The sequence below is a fragment of the Arachis stenosperma genome, chromosome 10 (genome assembly GCF_014773155.1).
Source record: "Arachis stenosperma cultivar V10309 chromosome 10, arast.V10309.gnm1.PFL2, whole genome shotgun sequence".
Lineage (NCBI taxonomy): Eukaryota > Viridiplantae > Streptophyta > Magnoliopsida > Fabales > Fabaceae > Arachis > Arachis stenosperma.
Window position 1 is genome coordinate 121,353,279 of NC_080386.1, and position 24,888 is coordinate 121,378,166.

General features: G+C 29.9%; 1 protein-coding gene across 1 annotated transcript; it reads left to right on the forward strand.

Annotated features, from left to right (window-relative positions):
• The first annotated feature begins 6,965 nt into the window (after positions 1-6,965).
• LOC130956829 (uncharacterized) lies at positions 6,966-11,964 on the forward strand. Its single transcript, XM_057883796.1, has 8 exons — positions 6,966-7,106; positions 7,534-8,724; positions 8,813-8,894; positions 9,054-9,120; positions 9,722-9,907; positions 9,997-10,057; positions 10,176-10,355; positions 10,937-11,964. Exons 2-8 carry the CDS (start codon positions 7,716-7,718, stop codon positions 11,161-11,163), a joined length of 1,812 nt encoding a protein of 603 aa, XP_057739779.1. The 5' UTR covers positions 6,966-7,106; positions 7,534-7,715; the 3' UTR covers positions 11,164-11,964.
• The last annotated feature ends 12,924 nt before the right edge of the window (positions 11,965-24,888 follow it).

Sequence of the window (24,888 nt, forward strand, 5' to 3'; positions counted from 1 at the left end):
GGTTTGAAAAAGATAAGAACAAACAAAAAGTTAGTTAGTTGATTGAAAAAGATTTGAGATCAAAATTGAAAAAGATAAGAGGATAATAAGTTAGATAAGATATTTTGAAATCAAGTTTTGAAAAAGATAAAAAAAATTTTTTTTTTTTTAAAAATATGATAAAAAGATAAGATAAAAAAATTTTAATAAAAAGATATTTTGAAAAAGATTTAATTTTTAAAATGACTTAACTAACAAGAAACTACAAGATAAGATTCTAGAACTTAAAGATTGAACCTTTCTTAGCAAGAAAGTAACAAACTTCAAATTTTTGAATCAAAACATTAATTATTGATTATATTTTCGAAAATATGATGTAAAAGATAAGAAAAAGATTTTGAAAAATATTTTAAAAAAAAATTTCGAAAATTATAAAAAAAATGAAAAAGATGTGATTTTTGAAAAAGATTTTGAAAAGATAAGATTTTTAAAATTGAAAATTTGACTTAACTCATAAGAAACAACTAATTTTAAAATTTTTTGACTTGGTCAACTCAAATTTTCGAAAATTTGGAGAAAAATAAGGAAAAAATATTTTTTATTTTATTTTTGAATTTTTAATGATGAGAGAGAAAAACACAAAAATGACCCAAAACATGAAAATTTTGGATCAAAATACAAGATGCATGCAAGAACACTATGAATGTCAAGATGAACACCAAGAACACTTTGAAGATCATGATGAACATCAAGAACACAATTTTGAAAAAAAAAATTTTGATGCAAAGAAAACATGCAAGACACCAAACTTAGAAATCTTTAATGCATGGACTCTAACAAACGAAAAATGTATATGAAAAACAACAAACAACACAAAACAAGAAAACATCAAGATCAAACAAGAGGACTTATCAAGAACAACTTGAAGATCATGAAGAACACTATGAATGCTTGGGATTTTCGAAAAAAATGCAAAAAATTTTTAAAGCATGCAATTGACACCAAACTTAAAAATTGACTCAAGACTCAAACAAGAAACACAAAATATTTTTTTTTGGTTTTTATGATTTTCTAATTTTTTTGTATTTTTATTTTTATTTTTTTTTTCGAAAATAAAGTTAAGAAAAACGAAAATAAAAGAAAATTTTTTGAAAAAGATTTTTGAAAAGAAAATTACCTAATCTGAGCAACAAGATGAACCGTCAGTTGTCCATACTCGAACAATCCCCGGCAACGGCGCCAAAAACTTGGTGGACGAAATTGTGATCAAAATTCTTGTATCATTTGTGATCAATGTTCTAATTATGGCACTGGTTGAATTCACAACTCCGTTCAACTAACCAGCAAGTGTACTGGGTCGTCCAAGTAATAAACCTTACGTGAGTAAGGGTCGAATCCACAGAGATTGTTGGTATGAAGCAAGCTATGGTCACCTTGTAAATCTCAGTTAGGCGAATTAAACATTATTTATGGGTTCGAGTAATAAATAATAAAAAGGATAGAAATACTTATGCAGATTCATTAGTAGAGGTATCAGTTAAGTATATGAAGATGTTGTATGGCTCAAGGACGCCTGCCTTCCTACTGCTTCTACTCAATCCTTCTTACTCCTTTCCATGGCAAGCTTTGTATAGGGGTTCACCATCAACTGTGGCTACTTTCAATCCTCTCGGGGAAATATCCTATGCGGCTGTCACTCGCACAACTAACCAGTCTGGAGGCATCACCCATGGTTGATGGCTACATCCCATCCTCGCAGTGAAAGCTAATGCTCACGCACTCTGTCACAGTACGGCCAATCACCGGTTGGTTCCCTCCCCTACTGGAATAGAATCCCTCTTTTGCGTCTGTCACTAACGCCCAGCAGGTTACAAGTTTGAAGCACGTCACGGTCATTCATTACCGGAATCCTACTCGGAATACCACAGACAAGGTGAGACTTTCCGGATTCCCAGGATCCTACTCGGAACACCACAGACAAGGTTGGACTTTCCGGATCCTCATAAATGCCGCCATCCATCTAGCTTATACCACGAAGATTCTGTTGGGGAATCTAAGAGATACACATTCAAGCTCTGTTGCATGTAGAACGGAAGTGGTTGTCAATCACGCGCGTTCATCAGTGAGAATGATAATGAGGGTTATCTAACTCATCACATTCATCATGTTCTTGGGTACGAATGAATATCTTGGAATAAGAGTAAGAGAGAATTGAATAAAAGAAAATAGAACTTCATTAATACTTGAGGTACAGCAGAGCTCCACACCCTTAATCTATGGTGTGCAGAAACTCCACCGTTGAAAATACATAAGCATAAGGTTCAGGCATGGCCGAATGGCCAGCCCTCTCCATGATCAAGTGACCGAATGAATAAAGAGTTTAAAGTGGTCAAAAGATGGTCAAAAGATTAGTTAAATGTTCTATTTATAATAAACTAGCTCCTAGGGTTTACATGAGTAAGTAATTGATGCATAAATCCACTTTCGGGGCCCACTTGGTGTATGGTTGGGCTGAGCTTGATCAATCCACGAGCTGAGACTTCTCTTGGAGTTGAATTTCGAGTTATGATGTGTTTTGGGCGTTCAACTCCGGATCATGACGTTTTTCTGGCGTTTAACTCCAGACAGCAGCATGAACTTGGCGTTCAACGCCAAGTTACGTCGTCATTCTTCGAATAAAGTATGGACTATTATATATTGCTGGAAAGTCCTGGATGTCTACTTTCCAACGCCGTTGAGAGCGCGCCATTTGGAGTTCTGTAGCTCCAGAAAATCCATTTCGAGTGCAGGGAGGTCAGAATCCAACAGCATCAGCAGTTCTTTTGTCAGCCTTTTTCAGAGTTTTGCTCAAATCCCTCAATTTCAGTCAGAATTTACCTGAAATCACAGAAAAACACACAAACTCATAGTAAAGTCCAGAAATGTGAATTTAACATAAAAACTAATGAAAACATCCCTAAAAGTAGCTTGAACTTACTAAAAACTACCTAAAAACAATGCCAAAAAGCGTATAAATTATCCGCTCATCATCTACTTAAGAATAAATATAACCATCCGCAAACCTAATGAATTGAACTTCCGGCATATTTTAATTGTATCTTATTAAAATTTAATCCAATTAACAAAACATCCACTTAAAAATGAAAATAAGCATTCGCATACCTAATAAAATGAACATCCATCATATTATGGATTGATCACAATTTCTAATATGTACATTAACTTTCTCATTCATAGACTCAGAATAATAGTGCCATATGTTTTCTTTGCAAACAGTAGCATTCCCATTTTAAGAACAATCATGAATAGAAGAGACATTGTAATAAGTAACAAATATGTACTTAATTCGTCATTGACCAAAATCATTCACTGACAAACTAAAATGCACTTGTCTCGTTGAATTAGTGAACAAGTATGGGGATTAGGATCATGAACATGAAAAGGACAATAGGTAGAAAGTATTGTCTAAACTTGTGGAATCTGAAATCTTTATTAACTTTCATAAAGTTGACCAAGTAATCAACTAACATTTCTTGAGCTCCTCGTCAATTGCTATTTAAGCTTTCAAATTTGTTCAAGTGTCTGATTTCTGTATCCTCTCTTGGGAACTATTTGTAAGATGATCTCCTCAATGTTCATGTACCTTCATCAAAGACCAAGTCATTATCAATAAATGTAGGGATTTTATGTGCTATAGTAATTACTATGCTTTCACTAGTTTTTTTTCTAATAGTCTTTTGAATTAAATTGTACAAAATTTCTGCACTAAAATAAAATTTAATGCAACCATCAACAGCAACAACATGTTCGATACGCTCTAATACATTCAAATTTTAACCATGGTGTTCTTAATTATGAACAATCAAATAACTCAGCAAGTTTCATTGCATGAACATCTAGTTCACACAGCGCAACAACATGGCAGCACCAAAAAAGCAATGTTTACAGCGCTAACATTAAATCAATTGCAACCATCTACACCACCAACAGCTTATTCTACACATTTTAATATATTGAAATTGTAACAATGGAGTTCTTCACTATGAACAGTCAAACATCTCAACAATATAAATTGTATCTACGATTAGCAGTAAAAGAAACAGCAATCATGAAAATAAGAAATTAACCCACTAACCGTAGATCGTCGACGACGGCAGCTGTTAGGGAGCCTTAACACCAATGAGGCCGTGACCCGTCTAATGATCACGCTCTCACCTGGCTGACACAGGAGGCAGGACTTAGGCCGCAGGCGCACACCTTGCACGTTACTGGCGCTGAGATAGGCCGGTGGCGGAAGACGAGCTCGCGCAATGGATGAGTGGTGTAGGACCGGGGCCGACCAACGCAGTTGCTGCCAATGAAGAAAGATGCACGCGAAGGAGGTTGGGCGCTGCAGTTCTGATCGGCGCTGTTGGAGGTTCTAGGTCACGCGGCACCGCGGTGGTGGGATGCTTAGCAGCGACCGTGCAGGATTTCGGGAGTAAGGTTACCGTCGGTGCACAAAAGGGGAATGGAAGAAAATTTGAATTAGGAGTTATGTGGTGGTGGTTAACACAAAACTGAACAGCACTTTTGGAATTAGGGTAAATATGGATAATTTTCATTTTTAACTCATATTGGACCAAATAAACAATCTACTGTACACATTGTATAGATATCTAATTGGCTTTCTAACAGAATTCTTAACGTTTACACAACCTTCTCCAAGAAATTAATGAGAATGCATGTTTTTTAGTTTAAAAAATTTAGTTGGTCATTTATTAAAATAAAAAATTAAATTAAATAATAATTTAAATTTCATAGACCATTTTAGCTATTTACTCTGATACCCAGTATAGAGTATTTATTTTATTAATTTGAGATTCAAAGTATCTCGTACAGATATTGTTTTTGCTGAACAAACTCAACTTCAATTGAAAGAGTTATACCATAAAAAAGTTTGATCACATATGAATATTACATTTATTATTTTTAACATGTCTTATGTGCGTGTGTATTACAAAAAGATGAGGTAGAGAATATGATTTGCACTGCTATGAGGGTGGAGACACCGATTATCTTTTTGGTTATACCGCCGTACCGTGGTATTCAAAAATCGTACCCATTGATTTACATTGTTTGAATTTCATATAGAAAAACTAGAAATTATACGGTTCGATTTATATTTTTTAAAATAAAAAATAATTAAAATTAAATCCTTCAATTTCTAATTTATCTTTTCTCCTGAAACAAATCAAATGATTTGATTTGATTAATATAAATTTTTTAAAAAAATCTATATAAAAAAATTCGTGTTTCCAATAACAATGTACTTCACACATATTTGATCCGTATTAAAAAATTTTGCCAAAATATTACTGTTAAAAAGTTTAATTATTTTACTTGTTGTCGTTATAACTAATTATTTGCTAGAAAATTGAATAGAATAACATGTATAAAATGGAACATAATTTATAAAGTAGGCTAGTTGACCTTACAAATATTTTTGGTTAGGTAAAATTTTTTTAAACACTTCGTTTTATATTTGATAAATTAAAAATTTATGTATTTATATTTGTAGTTTTTAAAAGTCAGAATATTTTTAAAAATATTTAAAAAAGTACTTTTTAAAGTTAGTTTGTATTTATTAAAATTAAAAAGTCTAATATAATCCCGTACATTAATTAATATTTAAATTTAATTCTTATGTTAATGTCTATTATAGTATTTTTAAATTTTAAAAATTATTTTATTAAATAAATTTGTTGTTTCTTATGTTTATTAAAAATTATTTTTAATTTAATTTATTAAACACAAATACTATAATTTTTAAAAAATAAAAATTTTACCAAATTAAACCAAAGATTAATGCTTTATTGATATACTCTATCTTCTTTTTAAAATGAGATTTTCAAAAGAAAAAAATGTTTCAAATATAGTATAAGAAATTTACTAGAAAGAATCAATTTTAAAAAGAAGACAGTACCTTCTCACCTAGCCAATTACAAGTTTACAACTAGTATTTCGGCTCTTTCAGGGGAAAAAAGGTGAGTTCCGAAATTAAAATTAGAATAAAAAGAAAATTAGGTATTTTAAGAATTTTGTGATGAATTTATAAATTTATCAAAAATTATTAACTAAGTTCGTAAAAATATTAAATAAGTTCTAAATAATTATCATGATAGATTTATAAAAGAGATAGAAGACTAAAAAAATAATTTTATTCAGTATTATAATTTGATTTATTCTTAAATATTTTTTATTAAGTAAAAAATATTGCACTCCTAATTAATTAAATAAATTTTAATTTATATTTATTATATTTTATATTAATAATTTAGATTTAGAGTTTATAATTTATAGTTTATAATTTAAAAATTAAAATTTAAAATTTATAATTTAAATTAAAAATTAAAAATTCATGATTTAAAATTTTAGAATTTAAGAAACAGTGCATTCTTTTTTTTTTCAAAGTGCATTAGGATTAGTTTTATACTTTTTCAAGAATTATATAAATTATAATTTATTATATGAATACTAAAAAAAGATGAATTGTATTAAGCGTTATAGTTTTCCAAGATTTTTAAATTTGTTTGTACAAATTTTTTAGAATGTACATAATATATTTATTTATTTAAAAATTCAGAAATTTATCAAAAAAGTTTCTAAAGACTTACTTGATAATTTATTATTGAAAAAGTCTAGATAACTGATTTTTTTTTAGTCTTTAGTCAGTTTTTTTTTAAATATTAAAATTTAAATGCAGTTAACAAAAATTAAACAAAGAGATTTTATCATTTTTTTAAAATAATATTATGTGTATATTAAAATTAGTTATCAAAATCATTTATTAATACAAAATATATATTAGAATATAAATATAAATTAAAAATAAAATAAATTATATATATATATATTTATATATAAATATATTAATAACTGATTTTTTATTTGTTGTACAAATAATATTTTTTTTTTGTAATAAACTAAAAATAATACGGCAGCAACTGGTACCTGGTAACTGACTGGTAACCCTAAACCCGGAAGGGAAACTTCTCTGATTTTTTTCTTTCTTTCTCTCTCTCTCTCTCTCTCTCTCTCTCAGAATCCTGTTGAACCGGAATCAGAGTTGTCGTTCGTCAATTCAGGTACTTTACTTTCATTCGTTTCTGCTGCTTCAATTGCATTCGACATTACAAACCTCTATTTTTTTAAGAATGGTGAAATGCTTAAATGAACTAAGATATGTTTCAATGGATACATTGTGTTGTGGAGATAGAATGTCACAAACTCAATTCAAATTTGAAGTTTTTTTTATGTATGTAATGCACTACTTTGGACACAATTTGGTTGGCTTAATGTGCTAGAAAAATTACTAGGAGAACTGTTGCAAAGTTTTGTTTCCAATGAATATGAACAATGAGCATTTGAATGTACCGTTTCTGATTTTTGAAATGTAAACAGCCCTGAAAATATATATTTTCGGAGAAAGGTGCATGGAATTCTTTACTGCTTTAGGTGGTATCTCGTGATTTCCGGAGAAAGATTATTGATTAATTTGATTTGTGGATGCAGTCATGGATTGGTATATGAGGCTCCTGCAATAGCCAGTTTGGGAGGTACTGATAAGTTCAAAGGGGATAAATTTATCAGAGAAGCTGAGTTGTGAGAGAAAGAAGAGACTAGATAAAATCCGTTTGACATAAAGTTGTCGTCCTTGTTCGACGGTTTATTCTCCTCTGAAGACTAGTGCTACTATGGAGGAATTAAAATTACCATCGAAGCAGAGTCTGGAAGGAAAGGAAAAGGAACAAGGTGAAGCTGCTGAACATTCTTCTGTGAAGAATGATACTACTGCAAAAGAAGTGAATCCATCACGGGATCGGAAAAGGCGGAGAAAGAAAGAGAAGAAACAAGGTGAAGCTGCTGAGCATAAAGGTTATCAGATTTCAGTGGATAATTGTTCGCAGCAGACTGATGCCCCTTCTGAGAAGATAAATTCATCACCGAAGCCAAAAAGGGAAAGAAAGGAGAAGAAACCGGCTGAAGCTGTTGAGCATAAAGATAAAGATCCTGATGTTTCACTTGGTAAATCTACTCCAAATACTGATATGCATAATAAATTTTCTAATATTGATGCTACTAGAGAGGATGTAAGTTCATCATCGAAGCGGAAAAAGAGAAAGAAGAAGAAACAAGAAAAAGCTGTTGAAGATAAAGGTCCTCATGCTACACCGGATAAGAATTCTCGGAAGATTGATGATACGGCAGAGGATTCGTTACACATATCCCCAGCTTTACCTAATCCGTTAGGCTCCCAAGATATTGTAGAATGTAGTTCTAAGAAGAGAAACAAAAGAAGGAAACGGCAGAAGACAAAATATAATGCTGTTGAAAGCATTGTCAACACTAATGATGTGCCAAAAGATACCTTTTCATCAAAATTTTGTACACCTGCCTTGCATATGCCTTCAGAACATCCAATTCAATTTGGGTCCGCTGATCCTATAAGAGGACAATCTTGTGCGGAGACAAATATTTGTCAGCAAGACAATGACAAAGGGGATCAGCATATACCAATAAAGGAAGCGGAAAACACCAGTGGGGAGTATGTTGTTAAAGACATAAGCCGGTCCTGCAACTCAAAGAATAAGCTTCTTATCCTTGACATGAATGGACTTCTAGCTGACTTTGTCAAAAAGGTTCCTCAAGGAAGTAAAAGTCCGGATTTTAAAATTTATGGGGGAAGAAAAGGGTCGATAAAAGGTGCAAAGATCAACTATCACGATTCTTTATTTATGGTAATTTATGTGTCATATGAATTTGACTGACATGTGGGCTTTGCTCTCTGCAGTTTTCAAGAGGCCCTTCTGTGATGAGTTTATACAGTTTTGTCTTGACAGGTTTCATGTGGGTGTTTGGTCATCTAGAAAGAAGTATTTTGCCACTCCATGACTGTTCTTATCTCGTTGCATATGTTTATTCGTTTGAAATAGGGGTTCGTTATGAACGGGTTGGTTGCATTTCAGCATTAGAAAAAGTGGGCTTCATAAATTCTTTATGCTGTCTTGATAATTGTATGAAATTATTGGCAGGAAAAATCTTGGTAGAGCAGTCAACCAAATTTTTGGGGAATCAGCATCCAAACTGCTCTTTCAATGGGTAATCTATTCTCCAAAAGTACAATTTTTAGGTGCTTTTGATTTGGCAAACAAGTCAATTATGAATAATTTCTTAACATAGTTGTAATGCATCTTCTATCAAATCATACCAGATGAACATTTTTAGCTTTTACGTTTACTAGCATTAGTCATTCCTTGCATTTTTGGTTAATATCTCACATCTCTGCAGTATACTTCGCTAACTTGCATGTCTTCCCTTGTGGAGGATATTCCACAGAACTAATAGTTTCTTTTCTTTACTTAGTTTTTATCACTGAATTATTGTTATATTTCTAGGGTTATTTTTGGATTTTTGTTTTTTTTTTGGGGGGGGGGGGGGGGTGATGAGGAAAATGATAATACAACATTGGAGGATAAGAGTCCCCTATACAAAAGCAAAGCAAAAAGATTTTAAAGGCCATGAACTTTACACCAAATTGGTGGTTCTAATCCTATCCCATAGAGCCAGCTTGTCAGAGAATCTGCAGTAGTATTATTTTGTAAAAATATAAGTATTTCACTCTTTGCCATAATGGAACTTCAGTCCTATTTGAAATTTCTTTAGATGGCATTCAATCTTTCTATATTGTTTTATCATATAGGATCGGTCCCACTGTACGAAAACAGGATCTTGTACCCTTGAGGACAAATTCAAGCCAATTGTGTTCAAGGAACTTCGAAAGTTATGGGAAAAAGTGGATGCCAGTCTTCCATGGAAGAAGGGAGAGTTTAATGAGTCAAACACATTATTGTTGGATGACTCCCCTTACAAAGCATTACTGAATCCTGTAAGTTTTGTTCTTTGGTTTTCGTTTATTTCAATAAGCTTTCTTTTTTGTTGGTGTTCTGTTAATTTTCTTATGCAAATTATTTTCAGAGGAACACAGCAATATTTCCCAATCCTTACCATATTGATGATGTTGATGACACATCACTAGGTGAGACATGCTTCTGCCCATTTTCCTCTCCTTTTCACATCCTTTTATATTTTCTCTTCTTATGCTTCTCCATTGATAAATATATTGAGTATTCTTTCAAATTAATGATACATCACAGGGCTGGGAGGTGATCTTCATATGTACCTTGAAGGGCTGGCTGGGGCTGAGAATGTTCAAGAGTATGTGGCATCACATCCATTTGGCCAAAAGGCCATAACCGAAACACACCCGTCTTGGGATTTCTATCGCAAAGTTATTGAAGCAGTTAAACGCAACAAAATTGCTGCTCAGATGCGGGGTAAATGTGACTGAGATTATTCTTGTCATATTGATTCATTTGGCATGCATGGTTTATTTTAATATTAAGTCCCTTCGATGATTGAAATGCTGTTGGGTTTTGCTTTAGAAAGATGTCCGAAATAAGATTAGTTATTTATACTCCTTGTAAGGTTAGGAATATAGTTTCTCTTCGTCATATCTCAACTCTTGTTAACGAGTGTTACTCAGTGGATGGATGTTTTGAAAATTGCTTTATTCAGTTATTGAGTTTACAACTTTCCATGATAAGGCACAATACAATAACGTCAGTTGATCCATGTAGCTGACCCTTCTTAGTGGGGATTGGATTCTGGTGTTATTGATAATGAATTTTTTGAACATTCATACTGAAAGGAAATTACTTTTCACCAAAACCATGTCTTGCCATTATTTCTCTTGGTCATACATTACTAGCTTAATTCGAGTGAAATGTATCGATGCCGATAATTTATGATGCTCCAATTGAAACTCTATAGCTAGAATGACAGGGACTGTTTAGCAAATATCATTGTTGTTGTTGTCGTTCCTGTTTAGTATTTGCTCTAAATCTGGTTGCTGCAGCTATGTCTAGGGGACAATTGAAGAGCTCCACCGTAACAGGCGAAAATACTGTCCATTTGCTGCCTGCTGCCGGCGATCCTCCACAAGAGCCCACAGCACTTGTTGCTAGTGCCACCGGTGATCCTCAGTTGACCAAGGCGCCACCACCTCCCACTACCCGAGATACACTACAATTGACTGATCCAGTGCTACTTCCTTCCACAGCCACTGCGGCAATGCTTCCTTAATGCTGGTCACCACACAAAACACAGCTGAAATTTCCAAAGCCGCCGGCTGCACTGTTCCCCTTAAAGAATCCCTGCACCGTCTGGTGTCATGGTGAATGTTGTCTGCCTTTACGAGAAACCACTCGCCATGTTGCCAAATGACCCATCGCTATTCTTCGTGCACATCAAGCCACCGCGCACCTCCTTTGCATTGTGCTGCTGCTGCCTGCTGCTGCATATCTTCTTTGGTTCACTCAAAATTTCTGCGCTTTGGGTCTCGTTCTATTATCTGGGTCCCGAAGCCCTGATTATTGTTGTTAGCATCATTCTGATTACTGGTCCATTGAAACTAATTTTTTTGCTGTAATTTTTAGGTGATTTTGAGTTGTTATATTAGTTTCCATGCATTTTTGTGCACTTTTTGTAGTTTCAAGAAACTTGTCTATTAATGCTTTCAAGATGCAAAGCAGAGGCCTAAGGGTTGTCATGAGCCAAGTTATAATGGCATTCTGATTATAGGGCAACAAAATTAAATGAGCTACTTTTGCCATTCCAAGTCCCAGAATTTTATTTTATTTTATTTTTCTATTATCCCTTTTCATGTGAGTACTTATTAATGTTTTGGTTTGGTTTTTTTTTTTCTCTTTAATGGTTAGTGATACTATTGAACACATATGTTGTAAGTTGTAACCCAACCACCATTTATTTTTGGCAAGTGCAAGTCATGAATAAGATTGCATGTGCTTCATAGTGTTGACATAATATCATGCAGCATGTAGGAATACATCACCCACCAACCATTCAATGCTTCTAATTTCCATCTGCATGCAACAATTTAAATAAAAATTAATTTAAAAAAGAAAGATGCAATTCATTTATTATCAACAATATTACTGTTTTAATGTTTTGGTCAAGACTCAACAAGCAGCATCCTTTGCTTTGGACCACAAAGTTTTGAATTATCCCAATCAATAAAAAGCTCATCAATATCTTTAAAACAAACAAAAGAAAAAACAAAAAAGTAAAAGGCCCATAAGTCCAAACTAGAATTGAGTATTGAGTATTGACTCATGCAATGGGTGCGTGCAGATGAAAAAAGTTTGAGGTTTTGATATCTTAACTCTCCATCATTAGCATCAAAATATTGAAAATGATTTAGAAACTCAACAAGTCGGCAGTGATTATTACATTTTTTTTATTTAAATTGAAAAATATAATATTTACTGATTTAAATAAACGTGTAAATATTGACTAAAATATATTTCTAGTCACATCTCAAATACAGTTGAGAAAAATAAAAAAATAAATATATCTCGAGTGCACTGACCTCGTTCTGTGATACAAAGTCTGAGAGTCATATCTCGGGTGCACCTGAGATATGAACACGAGCGCATCTCGGATACACTGCATCCAAAATATGCTTATATTCTGATATGAATCAGTACATCCGAGATACGTGCGAGAATGCAGGACGGAAGCACTATATCCGAGATATAGTCAAGATCTGATATGCTTATAAAATTTCTTCTTTTTATTTTAAAATAATTAAATATTGTATTTTATATATGTTTTTAAAATTAGTTTGCTATATTAACAATTTAAAGAATATTAATAGGTAGATAATATTCTTTTTTATCTTAACTAGTTTTTGAAAAAAACTAATAATTTCACTTATGTTTAGACAATTAAATTTTAGCTTAATAATTAATTAAGTTTGGTTAGTTTTAAAAAATATATTATATAATGTTGAATTTGTTTATTTATTTATTTTTTTTATACTTATAATAAGATAAATATTGTTTTATGTTAAATTTAATAATATATTTTTTTAACAGAAATTTCAATGAAACAAAGATAATATAATAATAGAAATAAATATAATAATTTATATGTGCTTATTAATTTATTTCCAAACTTCTAACAGAAATAAATACCTCTATTTTTTTAATTTTGTTTGTCTCTTCTTGAATTATAAATCATAAATAGGACATAAAAATATCGATATGCTCTTAAATTTTATATATAACGATATTTAAAAGAACTCTATATTAAAATATTTAATAAATTCTCTCAAGAGAATTTAAATTTACTATTTAAAAAATTATTTAAAAAGTTATGTTAACACAAATTTAATTAATTATGTAATTTTTTATTTATTATGCTATTTTTATTTATATCATAAGTATATAGAATCTTGACTATATCTCAAATGCAGTGCTTCCGTTCTGCATCTTCGCACGTATCTCAGATGTATTGATTCATATCAGAATATAAGTATATCTCGAATGTAGTGTATTCGAGATGCACTTATGTTCATATTTCGAGTGCACTCAAGATATGACTCTCAGACACTGTATCACATAATGGAATCAGTGCACTCGAGATATGTTTATTTTTTGGTTTTTCCTACTGTATTCGAGATGTGACTAATTACGCATTTTGATAAATTCTTTCGTGTTTATTTAAATCAGTAAATACTATATATATTTAATTTAAATAAAAAAATCCATTATTACAACTTAAATAAATAAAATATTAATCATATAACTTATATTGATAGCTCAATTTTTTAATCAATATTTTATTCAATAATTATGATTGCTTAAGTATACATTCTATTAGATTTCTAAGACTAACTCCTAATTAACTTTACTATACCTATTGCTTGAAAAACAAAAGTAACAACATTATTTCTAGGCTTCTCTCAATTTCAGTCATTTAGATAGCATTTTGTTTTTGAAAACTAGAATTGAGACTAGAAACTGAGACTTGTGTTTGATTTTTAAAATTCTAGTCTTTTTAATATTTTTAAAAAATAAAAATTAAAGATTAAAATTTTAATAATATTTTTTAAAAAAATATTTTTATTTAATTTTTAAAATTTTAAATTTAACCAAAAAAACACAGAATATTTCATGACTTAAGTTAAGAGATACCAAAAGAAAAAAGAGACACCAAAGAATATAAAAGGAGAAGAGGCGACGCTAGAAAGGTTAAAGGCTGTTATCATCGTCGAAGAAAGAGAGAGAGAAAGAGAGGGGGAAGGAACTGCTCCTGCTATGGAGAGACTTATTGGAGAAGGTTGCTGCAAAGAGAAGAACGCAAAGAAAGAGGTGGATTTCGAGACGGTGACGAGAGAGTATCCTTTTTCGGTAGTGTCAGCAAAGAATGGAGCCATTCAAAGTTAGGGGCAGGTGTTGCAACTTCATTCTGATGATTATCTTAGAGTAAAATTTTTTTTCGATCCTTGTCTTTTTTCAATTTAGACAATCCGTAGTTTAACAGTTGAAAAATAACAATCTGCTCATCCTTTTATTTTTGTCAGACGCATGAGCCCTTCCATGAGAATTTCTGGTAAAAAGTAGCATAAAATACTTACGTATGACGTTAGCTTATATGATATGGCTTTCATCACCTGTCTTACATGAATGATAACTATTTGATTTGGACTGTTTATTGCCTATACAGTCATCAAAATAATGCTGCAAAGGGATGATAACCATTTAATTAGGACATCATTTTGATGATTATTGATGGAAGAAAAATATCGGTAAAGATTTTCACAAAAATATTACGTTGCAAGTATAGTTCTAAACCGACAATTAAACCTCAATCAATATTTAAATTGTTTGTCACTTAAGCAAACCCAATAAAATTAACCGAAGTATTTAAATCTCGGGTCGTCTCTCAAGGAATTGCAGAGAAGTGTTTATTATTGGTTATGATAAAGTATATTTTTGGGTTTTATGATAAGAGACAAGTAACGTAAATAACAAAGAAATAAAATAACAACTAAGAAAAGTCCTAACAAGGATTGAGAATTGGAATTCCTATCCTTATTATCATCATCAATTGTGATGGTAATTACCTTTTGCTCTCACTTAGTTAACCTCTAACAATGAAGGAAAGTCAAGTGAGAAAAATCAACTTAAGTTTACAATTCCTAATCAAAGACTAGATTTAGTGAAGTCTAAGCCAACTAGCAATTTTCAATCGCCAATCAACAAAAGAATTTTGATAACTCAAAAGTCTCTAATTGATCAATCCAAGTTAAGAACATAAAAATCTAATTCGAAACCCAGTCAAACATTTTATCAAACACTTGGAAGGCACAAAATAAAGGCATAAAAAAGTAACAAGGAATATTAAATCTAAACCCAATTGAAACAAATTAACAATGACAACTGAAGAAAGCAATAACAATATGAATATATAAATTGCATTAACAAAGATCCAAAGCATCAAGAGTGCATAAACATAAGAATAACAGGGTGAAGGAAATAACAAGTAGAATTGAAGAACAAAGGTGATAGAACAATAACTTGCAAGGAATTGTAAATAAAAAGAGAAATTAAATCTAAATCTAAAAAGAAATTGGAGTAGAAATCCTAAAACCTAGAGAGAGGAGAGAGCCTCTCTCTCTAGAAAACTACAACTAAACCAAAGTTGAATGATTGATTCCCCCCTTCCAGCTCCACTTTGCAGCCTCTAATCAGTATTTTCGAGCCTGAAACTGGGTCAAAAGCAGCCCAGAAATCGCCCCCATCGAGTTCTGTAAATTGCAGCACGTGACGCTCGTCACGCGTACACGTCGGCAACGTGTACGCGTCGCTTGAACAAATTCCTGGTCACGCTGATAAACCCCATTTGTAGGGTTATCTTATGCTTCATTTAAGGGATTTTATGACCTTTTACCCACATTTATTCAATGAAATAGCATGATTTTATGATTGCCTCCCAATTTGTACTTAAGTGTGAAAACATGCTTTCTAGGTCCTTAATTAGCTAAATTTAATTCACCTTCGATTCCACTAGATGCCTTGATGTGTTTGCAAAGTGATTTCAGGTTGAAAAGGCTACGGAAGGATCAAAGGAGTGAAAGGAAAGCATACAAAGTGGAGAAGATCATGAAAAGCCAAAGAATTGAACTCGCTCATGGATGCGCGCACGCACATTGCGAAATGGCCCATGGACACGTATGCGTGCTGTGCGCGTACGCATCGATGCTGATACTTGATTTTTATGTGAATTCGCGCCCAGTGAATTCTCAGGAGATGTGGGGCCCAATCCCAACCAACTTTGGCGTCAAAGATGCTATTTAAAGCCAAGGATTGAAGAGCAAAGGGACTTTTTGACCATTTTTACACATTAGGATTAGTTAGAAGTAGTTTCTAGAGAGAGAAGCTCTCTCTTCTCTCTAGGATTAGGATTAGGATTAGGTTTAGTTCTTAGATCTAGATTTAGATTCATGCTTTCTTCTACTTTTGATTCTCCATTCTTGTTGTTACATTCATCTTCCTCTATTCTTTTGTTATAATTTCCTTTATGTTGTTTCTATGCTTTGTTGTAGATCTACTCTTGTCTCTTCTATTTTATTTCCATTCAATTCAAGATAATTCATAATAATTGTGTTTCTTTTGATTGTTGTTGTTAATTTCTTGCAATAATTGTTGTTAGATTTCATTCTAGTTGTCAATTTACTATGTTTTTCTTTTGTGCCTTCCAAGTGTTTGATAAAATGCTTGGTTAGATTTTAGAGTAGAATTTTGTGCTCTTGGCTTGGAAAGGTAACTTAGAAACTCTTGAGTTACTAATGTCCAAGTAATTGATGATTGGGAGCCATTGACTCTAGTTTTCACTAATTGAATTTGTGGAGAGTTAGGATTTATGAACTAGGATTGATATAGCTCATTTGACTTTCCTTTACTAGTTAGAGGATGACTTAATGGGATTAATTCTTGCCAATTCTCATATTGTGGTTAGTGATTAGGATAGGGATCCTTGACCACCAACCCTTGCCAAGACCTTTTTAGCTACTAGTTTACTTTTTGCCATTTATCTTTCATGTTTCTTATCAAAAATCACAAACATAACTCATAACCAATAACAAGGACACTTTATTGCAATTCCTAGGGAGAATGACCCGAGGTTTGAATATTTCAGTTTATAGATTTTAGGATTATTGTTGGTTTAGAAACTATACTTGCAACGAGAATTCATTTGTGAAATTCTAGACCATCAAAAATTCAATCATCACACACGTACGCATCATCCACGCATACGCGTCGATTGCCTCTTGCACTGGTCACGCTGATCCTGTGATGCGTACGCATGAGAGACGCGTACGCGTCACCTAACTGCAAGAAAACTATGACAAATTGCATATCATTTTGAAGTCTCGAATGTTAGCTTTCCAACGCAACTATAACCGCCTCATTCGGACCTCTGTAGCTCAAGTTATGATCGATTTAGTACGAAGAGGTCAAGATTGACAACTTAGCAATTCCTTCAATTTCTTGTATTCCTTCCACTTTTGTATGCTTCCTTTCTACCCTCTAAGTCATTCCTGCCCTATAAACCCTGAAAACACTTAACAAACATATCACGGCATCGAATGGTAATAAGAGGGGATTAAAATTAGCAAATTTAAGGCTAAAGAAGCATGTTTTCAATCATAGCACAAAATTAGGAAGGAAAATGTAAAACATGCAAATTCTATGAATAAGTGTGAGAATAATAGATAAAATTCGCTCAATTCAGTACAAAATAAACTGTAAAATAGCGGTTTATCAATTATGTAAGAACTAAATAATTTTGATCAAATGGTTATCATTCACATAGGACTGATGAAGGCCAAATTATACAAGCTACATCACACATAAGCATTTTTCATCATATTTTATCGAAAATTCTTACAGAATGGCTCATGCGTCTAATGAAAAAGAAATATAAGGGGCTCATGTGTCTAATGAAAAGAAAAAATAAGAGTGAACTGTCATTTTTAATTATTAAGGTACGATTTATTTAAATTGAAAAAGAATAGAAGTCAAAAAAAAATTTTTCTTATTATCTTATGATGATGATTCTCAAAGAGAAGGAAAAAGGAAAAAAAAGAAAAGAGAGGTAATTAATTTAAGCCTGTTTTGTTTTTATTTTTTTTAGTTAATAAAAATATGTAAATAATTTTATTTATTTTAATTTTTATATTTATCTTAAAATAAATATAATAATTTTTTTATTAAAAATAAAAAAACCTGAATCTACAACTTTTAATATTAAAATATAATAATTTAGTTTTATATATTTTATATTAAATATAATACAAAAATTTAATTTAATATTTATTTTTCATTTCTCATCTCTGAATATTTAATTTTCAGTCTCAATCCATTTTTCAAATAAAGCCTTAAATTTTGTTTGAATTTTTACAAAATATTGTTCAAAAGGTCAAATTTTATGTGTATATATATCTCACGTATCGAATAAATAATTAAATAAATATTTTTTAAACAAAAAAATATACCATCTTAACAAGTAATTACCTACTCGTGTTACATGACTTTAGAGCATCATGTTTGATTTTAATTTAATTTTATTTTGAGTTATATACAATGTCATAAATATTTATAGGACTATATATTATTAAAATTAATTTAAAATTTAATATAAAATTTATTATTTTAATATTTAATTTTAATTTAATTTAAATTTTATATTATTTTTAATTATTTTATTTGATGAATTATATAAGTAGTAATATTTAATTAGTCTTTTTTTTAAATGTTATAGTCTTTTTTTATTGATATTAGTCTCATTTCAAATATTATATTAATACAAGTTTTAATTTTAAATAAATTTAATTATTGTAAATATCAGAATTGATATACAAAAAATATTTTATTAAAATTTATCTTGGACACCCAACCATATATATATATAATTTTTTGTTTAATTATATTTTTAATCCAAATAAATATGGGAAGAAAGAGGGCCCAAAAATTAAAATAAAATATTTTGGAGACACTAAAACCCAAAAAATGGCAATCTATCTTAAAGTTCTTAATTGAAAATCATTATTGCTGACGTGACCTTAAATTTATTTAAACCCTCTAAGTGGTAAAATAAATGTGTTGCCCCTTTTGCATTTCTTTCTTTAATATTTCCACATTTTGATATAGTTAAACTAAATTGAAGATTACATCCTTATAAAAAAAAATTGTGAAGTGAAACATAAAATTTTCATTTTATAAAAGATACTCAATTACAACGTTGGAAAAAATTAATAAAAAAATTATTAAATATACACTAAAATTATTTATTAAAATTAGTTATTATAATAAAATATATATTAAAATATAAATTATATATTAAAAATAGATTAAATTATATATATTTATACAAAAATATATAGTATTTGGTTTTAATTTTTGTGTATAAATAATATGTTTAATAAAAAATTATTATTACTAGCAGCTGGCTCGTGTGATAAATTAAAAACAAAAATTAAATAATTTTGTAAAGAAGATAGATAATGGTCCAAAATAAAATAATTGAAGATGTGATGCGAAATTAATTTTGCCAGGTAGATAATGGAGAATCTAAATAATGTAAATAATAGGTTGGAAAATTGGCCTAATAAAGTTAAAAAAGAACACTCTATCTAAATTATCTAACTAAAAAATTCTATTTAATAATTCAAAAATTTTAACCATCTATTATATCCTAATTTACCAAAGCACCAGCTTTTTTTTCAAACTTTCTGTCGTTGCTTGGTCGCTAACCAGCCTCCATTGTCATCACCGGGATCCTCCTCACCGCCGCTGGTTCGTCAACAAGGGCCCTTATTACGCTTAAGGGTAACTATCAACTTAAGGATAAAAATAATCATCCGCATGTCTAGTAAATTGAACATCCAACATATTTTAGTTGTATTTAACTTAACTCATTCCAATAATCAAATAACTATTCACATAAGAATTAAAATAATCATTCGTATACTTACTAAAATAACTATATCCGGCATATTATATATGGATTGACCACAACAAGGTGGAAACAAGAAAGAGGGAGAGTCGGCAACACAAAAATAATGCTTGCAATCATGAACATGTACTTATTGAAAACCTTATTTCCAAACTCGAACATGTACCTCTTTTTGTGCACGTAATGCCATATTTCCATGATCATCGTCAAGAACAAAGAAGATAAAATTGGCATATAACCTCCCTCTATGAATTTTATTATCCGAGATGAAAAATAAATAGTTTCTATGCAGCCGAATACCAATAAGAAAATAGTAGCTTGCTATATGCTCTTCTTCTATATAATTACTATTATCAATGAAACCAACCACGTTGTGATCAGCATATCTCTAATAATTACAATCTCACGTACTTGATTTATCTTTTCTATAGTCTTAAAAGTAGTATGCATAATAATGCTTGCAATCATGATAGTGGGGTAGGCAGAGTTCAGTGGCACAAGGAGAGCGCCACGATGGTGGACGGCGTTCGGCAGTAATTGCGTTGCGCTAGGAAAAAGTCGCGATGGCGGACAGCATTTAGCGGCGCTGTATATTACGGTGGTTGAAGTTACAACGCTATTTTCGTAGCGGCATGGTAAAAGGAGAAAATGTAAATTAAAGGAGGAAGATGATTGAAATTGAATGAGAACGTAATGTGATAGAAGAGGTTAGGTTACTTAACCTTAATAATTTAATTTCAAAAATTAATTATTTTAATTGAGAATCTGATTTTAATAATTAATTTAACTTTTTTTTAAATTATTATTTACGTTGTTTAACATTTAAATTATCTCCCTGCATTTTTCTGTAAATATATCATATATACACATAATTTACTTCAAATCTAAGCATGCATGTAACTAAAATAATATGCCAATTTAATTAATTTTTTCGTCATCACATGAACTGCATTTAATTTTAAGAATGGAATAAAACAGAATACTAAAATATAATACAAAGAATAAGAATATAAAAATTAATATTTTTATATTTTGTTTAATGATAAATTAACTATAAAATTAAATAAATAACAAAAATTTAATTTCTTTTTTACATAAAATAAAAAAATTAAAATAATAAAAAATATAATTATAAAAAACTAATAATCACAATAAAAAAAGAAATAAATTATATTTTTATTTAATATTTTTTCAAAAAAAAATACAAACTATATTAATTTAATATTTTAAAATATATTACAATTTATATTTTATCTCTCAAATATAATTTTATATTTTTATATCTATATTTTAGTATCCTATATTTATAAACAAAACACACCCATGCGTATCCTTAAAATAAAATAAAAGAAAGTATAAAGTAAGTTGCATCTTGCGTTAAGACAAGCATGCACACCTGAATAGGTCTTCAAGAATATTATGGAATTTGCTTTTTGGAAAACTATTGGTGTCATGATGACAAATTTTCACACTCTAAATAATTGGTTATATATATAAACTAATTAGTAATTATTATTCATATATAGGGGATTAGATCTCCACCTTATATTTGATTGAGGTGAATCTATTAATCTCAACAGATGATATGATTATGATGAGTGAATGGAATGCTCTCTTCCAAAAAGGTGGGGCATATAATAATCATGTTCCAATAATCAAAAGGGGTTTATGACTTGTGAGTAATGTTTCAATATATGTATTAGGTTAGGTACTTAGGTTAGTTGGTGCTGCCCAAAAGAAGAGGGCACAATCCATGTGACTTTCATTTTGCTCTCTGCCCTGTGGGGTAACACAATAATTTATATTTTCATTTATTCTTAGGTATGTAAATAAATTTTAAAATAGTACAAACTTTTATATTATTCTTTTTCTACTAAAAATATTTTCTAATATTTCTCTCATATAATTTTTCGTATTAAATGTATTGCTAGCTAGGCCTAAACAATCTGTGTCCCCATATATCGCTATCACTTTCAGTTTGTAGCAGATAACTAGATAAGAGTGTGTGACATTGATCATACACATTTACAATACATACATAGCATGAAATAGTCGAAATTAAGATAAAGATTCAGGTGCAGTCGATTTCACATGAAGTCATTAGATGATTTGATTGATTTGACTAAATTTTCATCCAACAGTTCTTAACTATCAATTTTACATGAAATCGACTCCATCTGAATTTTCATCCCAAATTAAACTATCACGGGCCATCTTCTAATTACCATAAGCTCAATTCAAGTTCATGAAAATAATTATCTACCCCATCAGAAAATAATAATGGGGCAAAAGTAATTCATTTTTATAGAAGGAGATGATCTTTTATTGATTAAAATACATTAGTAATTTATATGAAATTATGTATACAGTCTCTCTCTCTATATATATACGGGGTAGTGGCAAATAATTAATTTTCAAAAAAAAAAAGTGGCAACTATTATTATTAGTACTCCTAGCTAGTGGGGGTGAAATGTGATTTAAGGGAATCAAAGGAATAAACAGTAAACACTTATTAATTAGGAAATAACTACTAATTTTATCTTCGGAAATATTTGATAATAAAAATATTAACCAAAAAATAATTAAAATTTATCTTATTTAATATTTATTAATTCTAACAATAATTAATAAATATTAAATAAATCTAATTTTGTCCTTTTTTTTTTATCTCTCTAACCTTTCTGTTTTATCTTTATTAAAATTCTTTAAAGGGAAGAAAAGAAAGCTAGAGTACTTGTTCTTAACATTAATATCAACGACCTTTAGGAACATTGATTACAGGGTTGTTGAATGAACTTTATTCCTACAATATTCATTATATTGTGTGTGGCACATCATTATATCAGAAGCCGAATTAGATTAAGAAAATAATTCAGGAATAAAAATCAAATACTACAATATTCATTTTTGAGGTAAATTTTATTGAACAATCTTACATGACCAACATTTAATCAGAATTATTTGTATTTATATTTATAAAAATTTTATATATAAAAAATATATAATTTACATATATATATATATATTAAAATTTGTACATATAAATTAATATAATTTACATTCATATTTTTTAAAATTTATATATATAAATTAATAAAATTTATTTGTTAAAAATAATTTAATAGTTATACTGATTAAATAATTACCAAACATACTAAAAATTATTAGTATCCAAGAGTTTCTTAATTTCATTTCTTGTACAATGCTGCCACGTATTAATAAGCATTTTTAAAACCACCAGACGCTCGTATTTGAAAAACATGAGTCATTTATTTTTTCATGTATATCATCATCATTCACCATGTTAAAATTTAAGATGTTGCTCAAAGCTACAAACATGTTAAATATTTGAATTTTTCTTTTTCAAAAGGCATTGGACCCATCATGCATGGGAGCGTCTATTCATTCATAATTCTTTAATGCACTTAAACTTGACTTCAATTCTTAATTTTTTTTCCCCTTTTAATCCGTTGGTACTTTATTTACTTATGCACAAAAGTTTAGATAATTTTGAGACACCTCAGTTAGCTCATTAATTAATATTATTAGACCATATTTTTAGATTATTATTCAAGATCAGATACGTTTAATTTACAAATAAAGACATTTACAAAATGTGTAAATTTAATTAATTATTATTAGTATTATTATAAAATACATTCCTATATATTTACTTTACCAATGAATATAAAAACACAATTTTAATTAATTAAATAAAAAGGAAAAGCAATAGTGGGATGAAAAAGAAACATGCATAATAGATAGAGACATAGCTAGTATATAGGGAGAATTTTTTATACAATAGGGCGAAGACATGTGCCAAAGCCTTTTCATTATTTTATTCCTTTTATTTTGGGGTACCCTCAAATAATAATTCAATAATCATCTTAGATTGATATTGATATTGATATTAACATGTGGTAGCTAGTGTGGCCTTATTGGAACATGTATTTTTGTAAATAATTCGTGTGTATATATATATTTGTACATAAAAATTTCAGTATATATATATATAGTAGATGCATGTACCGTTCATATTAAATTAACATGAGGCTATATAGTATCAACTATCAACATATATATCATTGTCAAATTAAATTCATGGTTTTATAATGTAGCTGAAGACCCTTTTTATTTAGACTTTCTATGGTATTTATTTCTAGAAATAATGGCCTCCATTTATGGTGATGTGTTTTCATCAATAATAATAATAATGAATATGACCTAACCTAATGTAGTGATCATGTGACATTGGCATGATTTAGTATAAGATAGTAAGAAATTTTTTTGGATAATTGAAGAATGTGAGAATAAAATAAATTAAACCATTTTTTTATAATTTGTATTATTACATGTATGATATGAAAGATAGAGTGAATGTGAATATTTGTACAATAAATAACTAGTGTATGACGTGAGTAATACTTCTTGTCTTGCTGAGTATTTCCTATGTTATGTTAAATCTATGGATCTTGTCCAAACATAAATTCCCTAATATTTCAGTTTTAATAATGGAGGTGTTAATGTTACAAGTGTGATGAGTGTATGAAGTTAGTCTCACATTAAAGAAAATAAGAAAGAGTGAGGATTTTATAAGATAAAAGACTTGTTAACTTATTATCTTAAGGTTTTGAGTTGGATATGGTATCTTCTTATCTTATATTTTTTCACTTGATTCTTTTTCAAAATTTTTTCCGTGATCGAGAATTTCCATGGTTGATCCAGCAAGAGAATTTGTGTTCCATAATTCCCCCTTTATTTCCGCTTTTTAGTTTTGGCCAAGTAGCAAAAAATATTAATCAAAATAGTTAAAATTTACTTTATTTAATATTTATTAATTTTAATAATAATTAATAAATATTAAATAATATAAATTTTAGTTTTTTTGTATTTCTAATATTACCATAATTAAGTAGGTTACGCTGATATTTATTCGTTTAATAACTTGAAGTTTCGGTTTAGTGTTGTAATAAATAGGAAAAA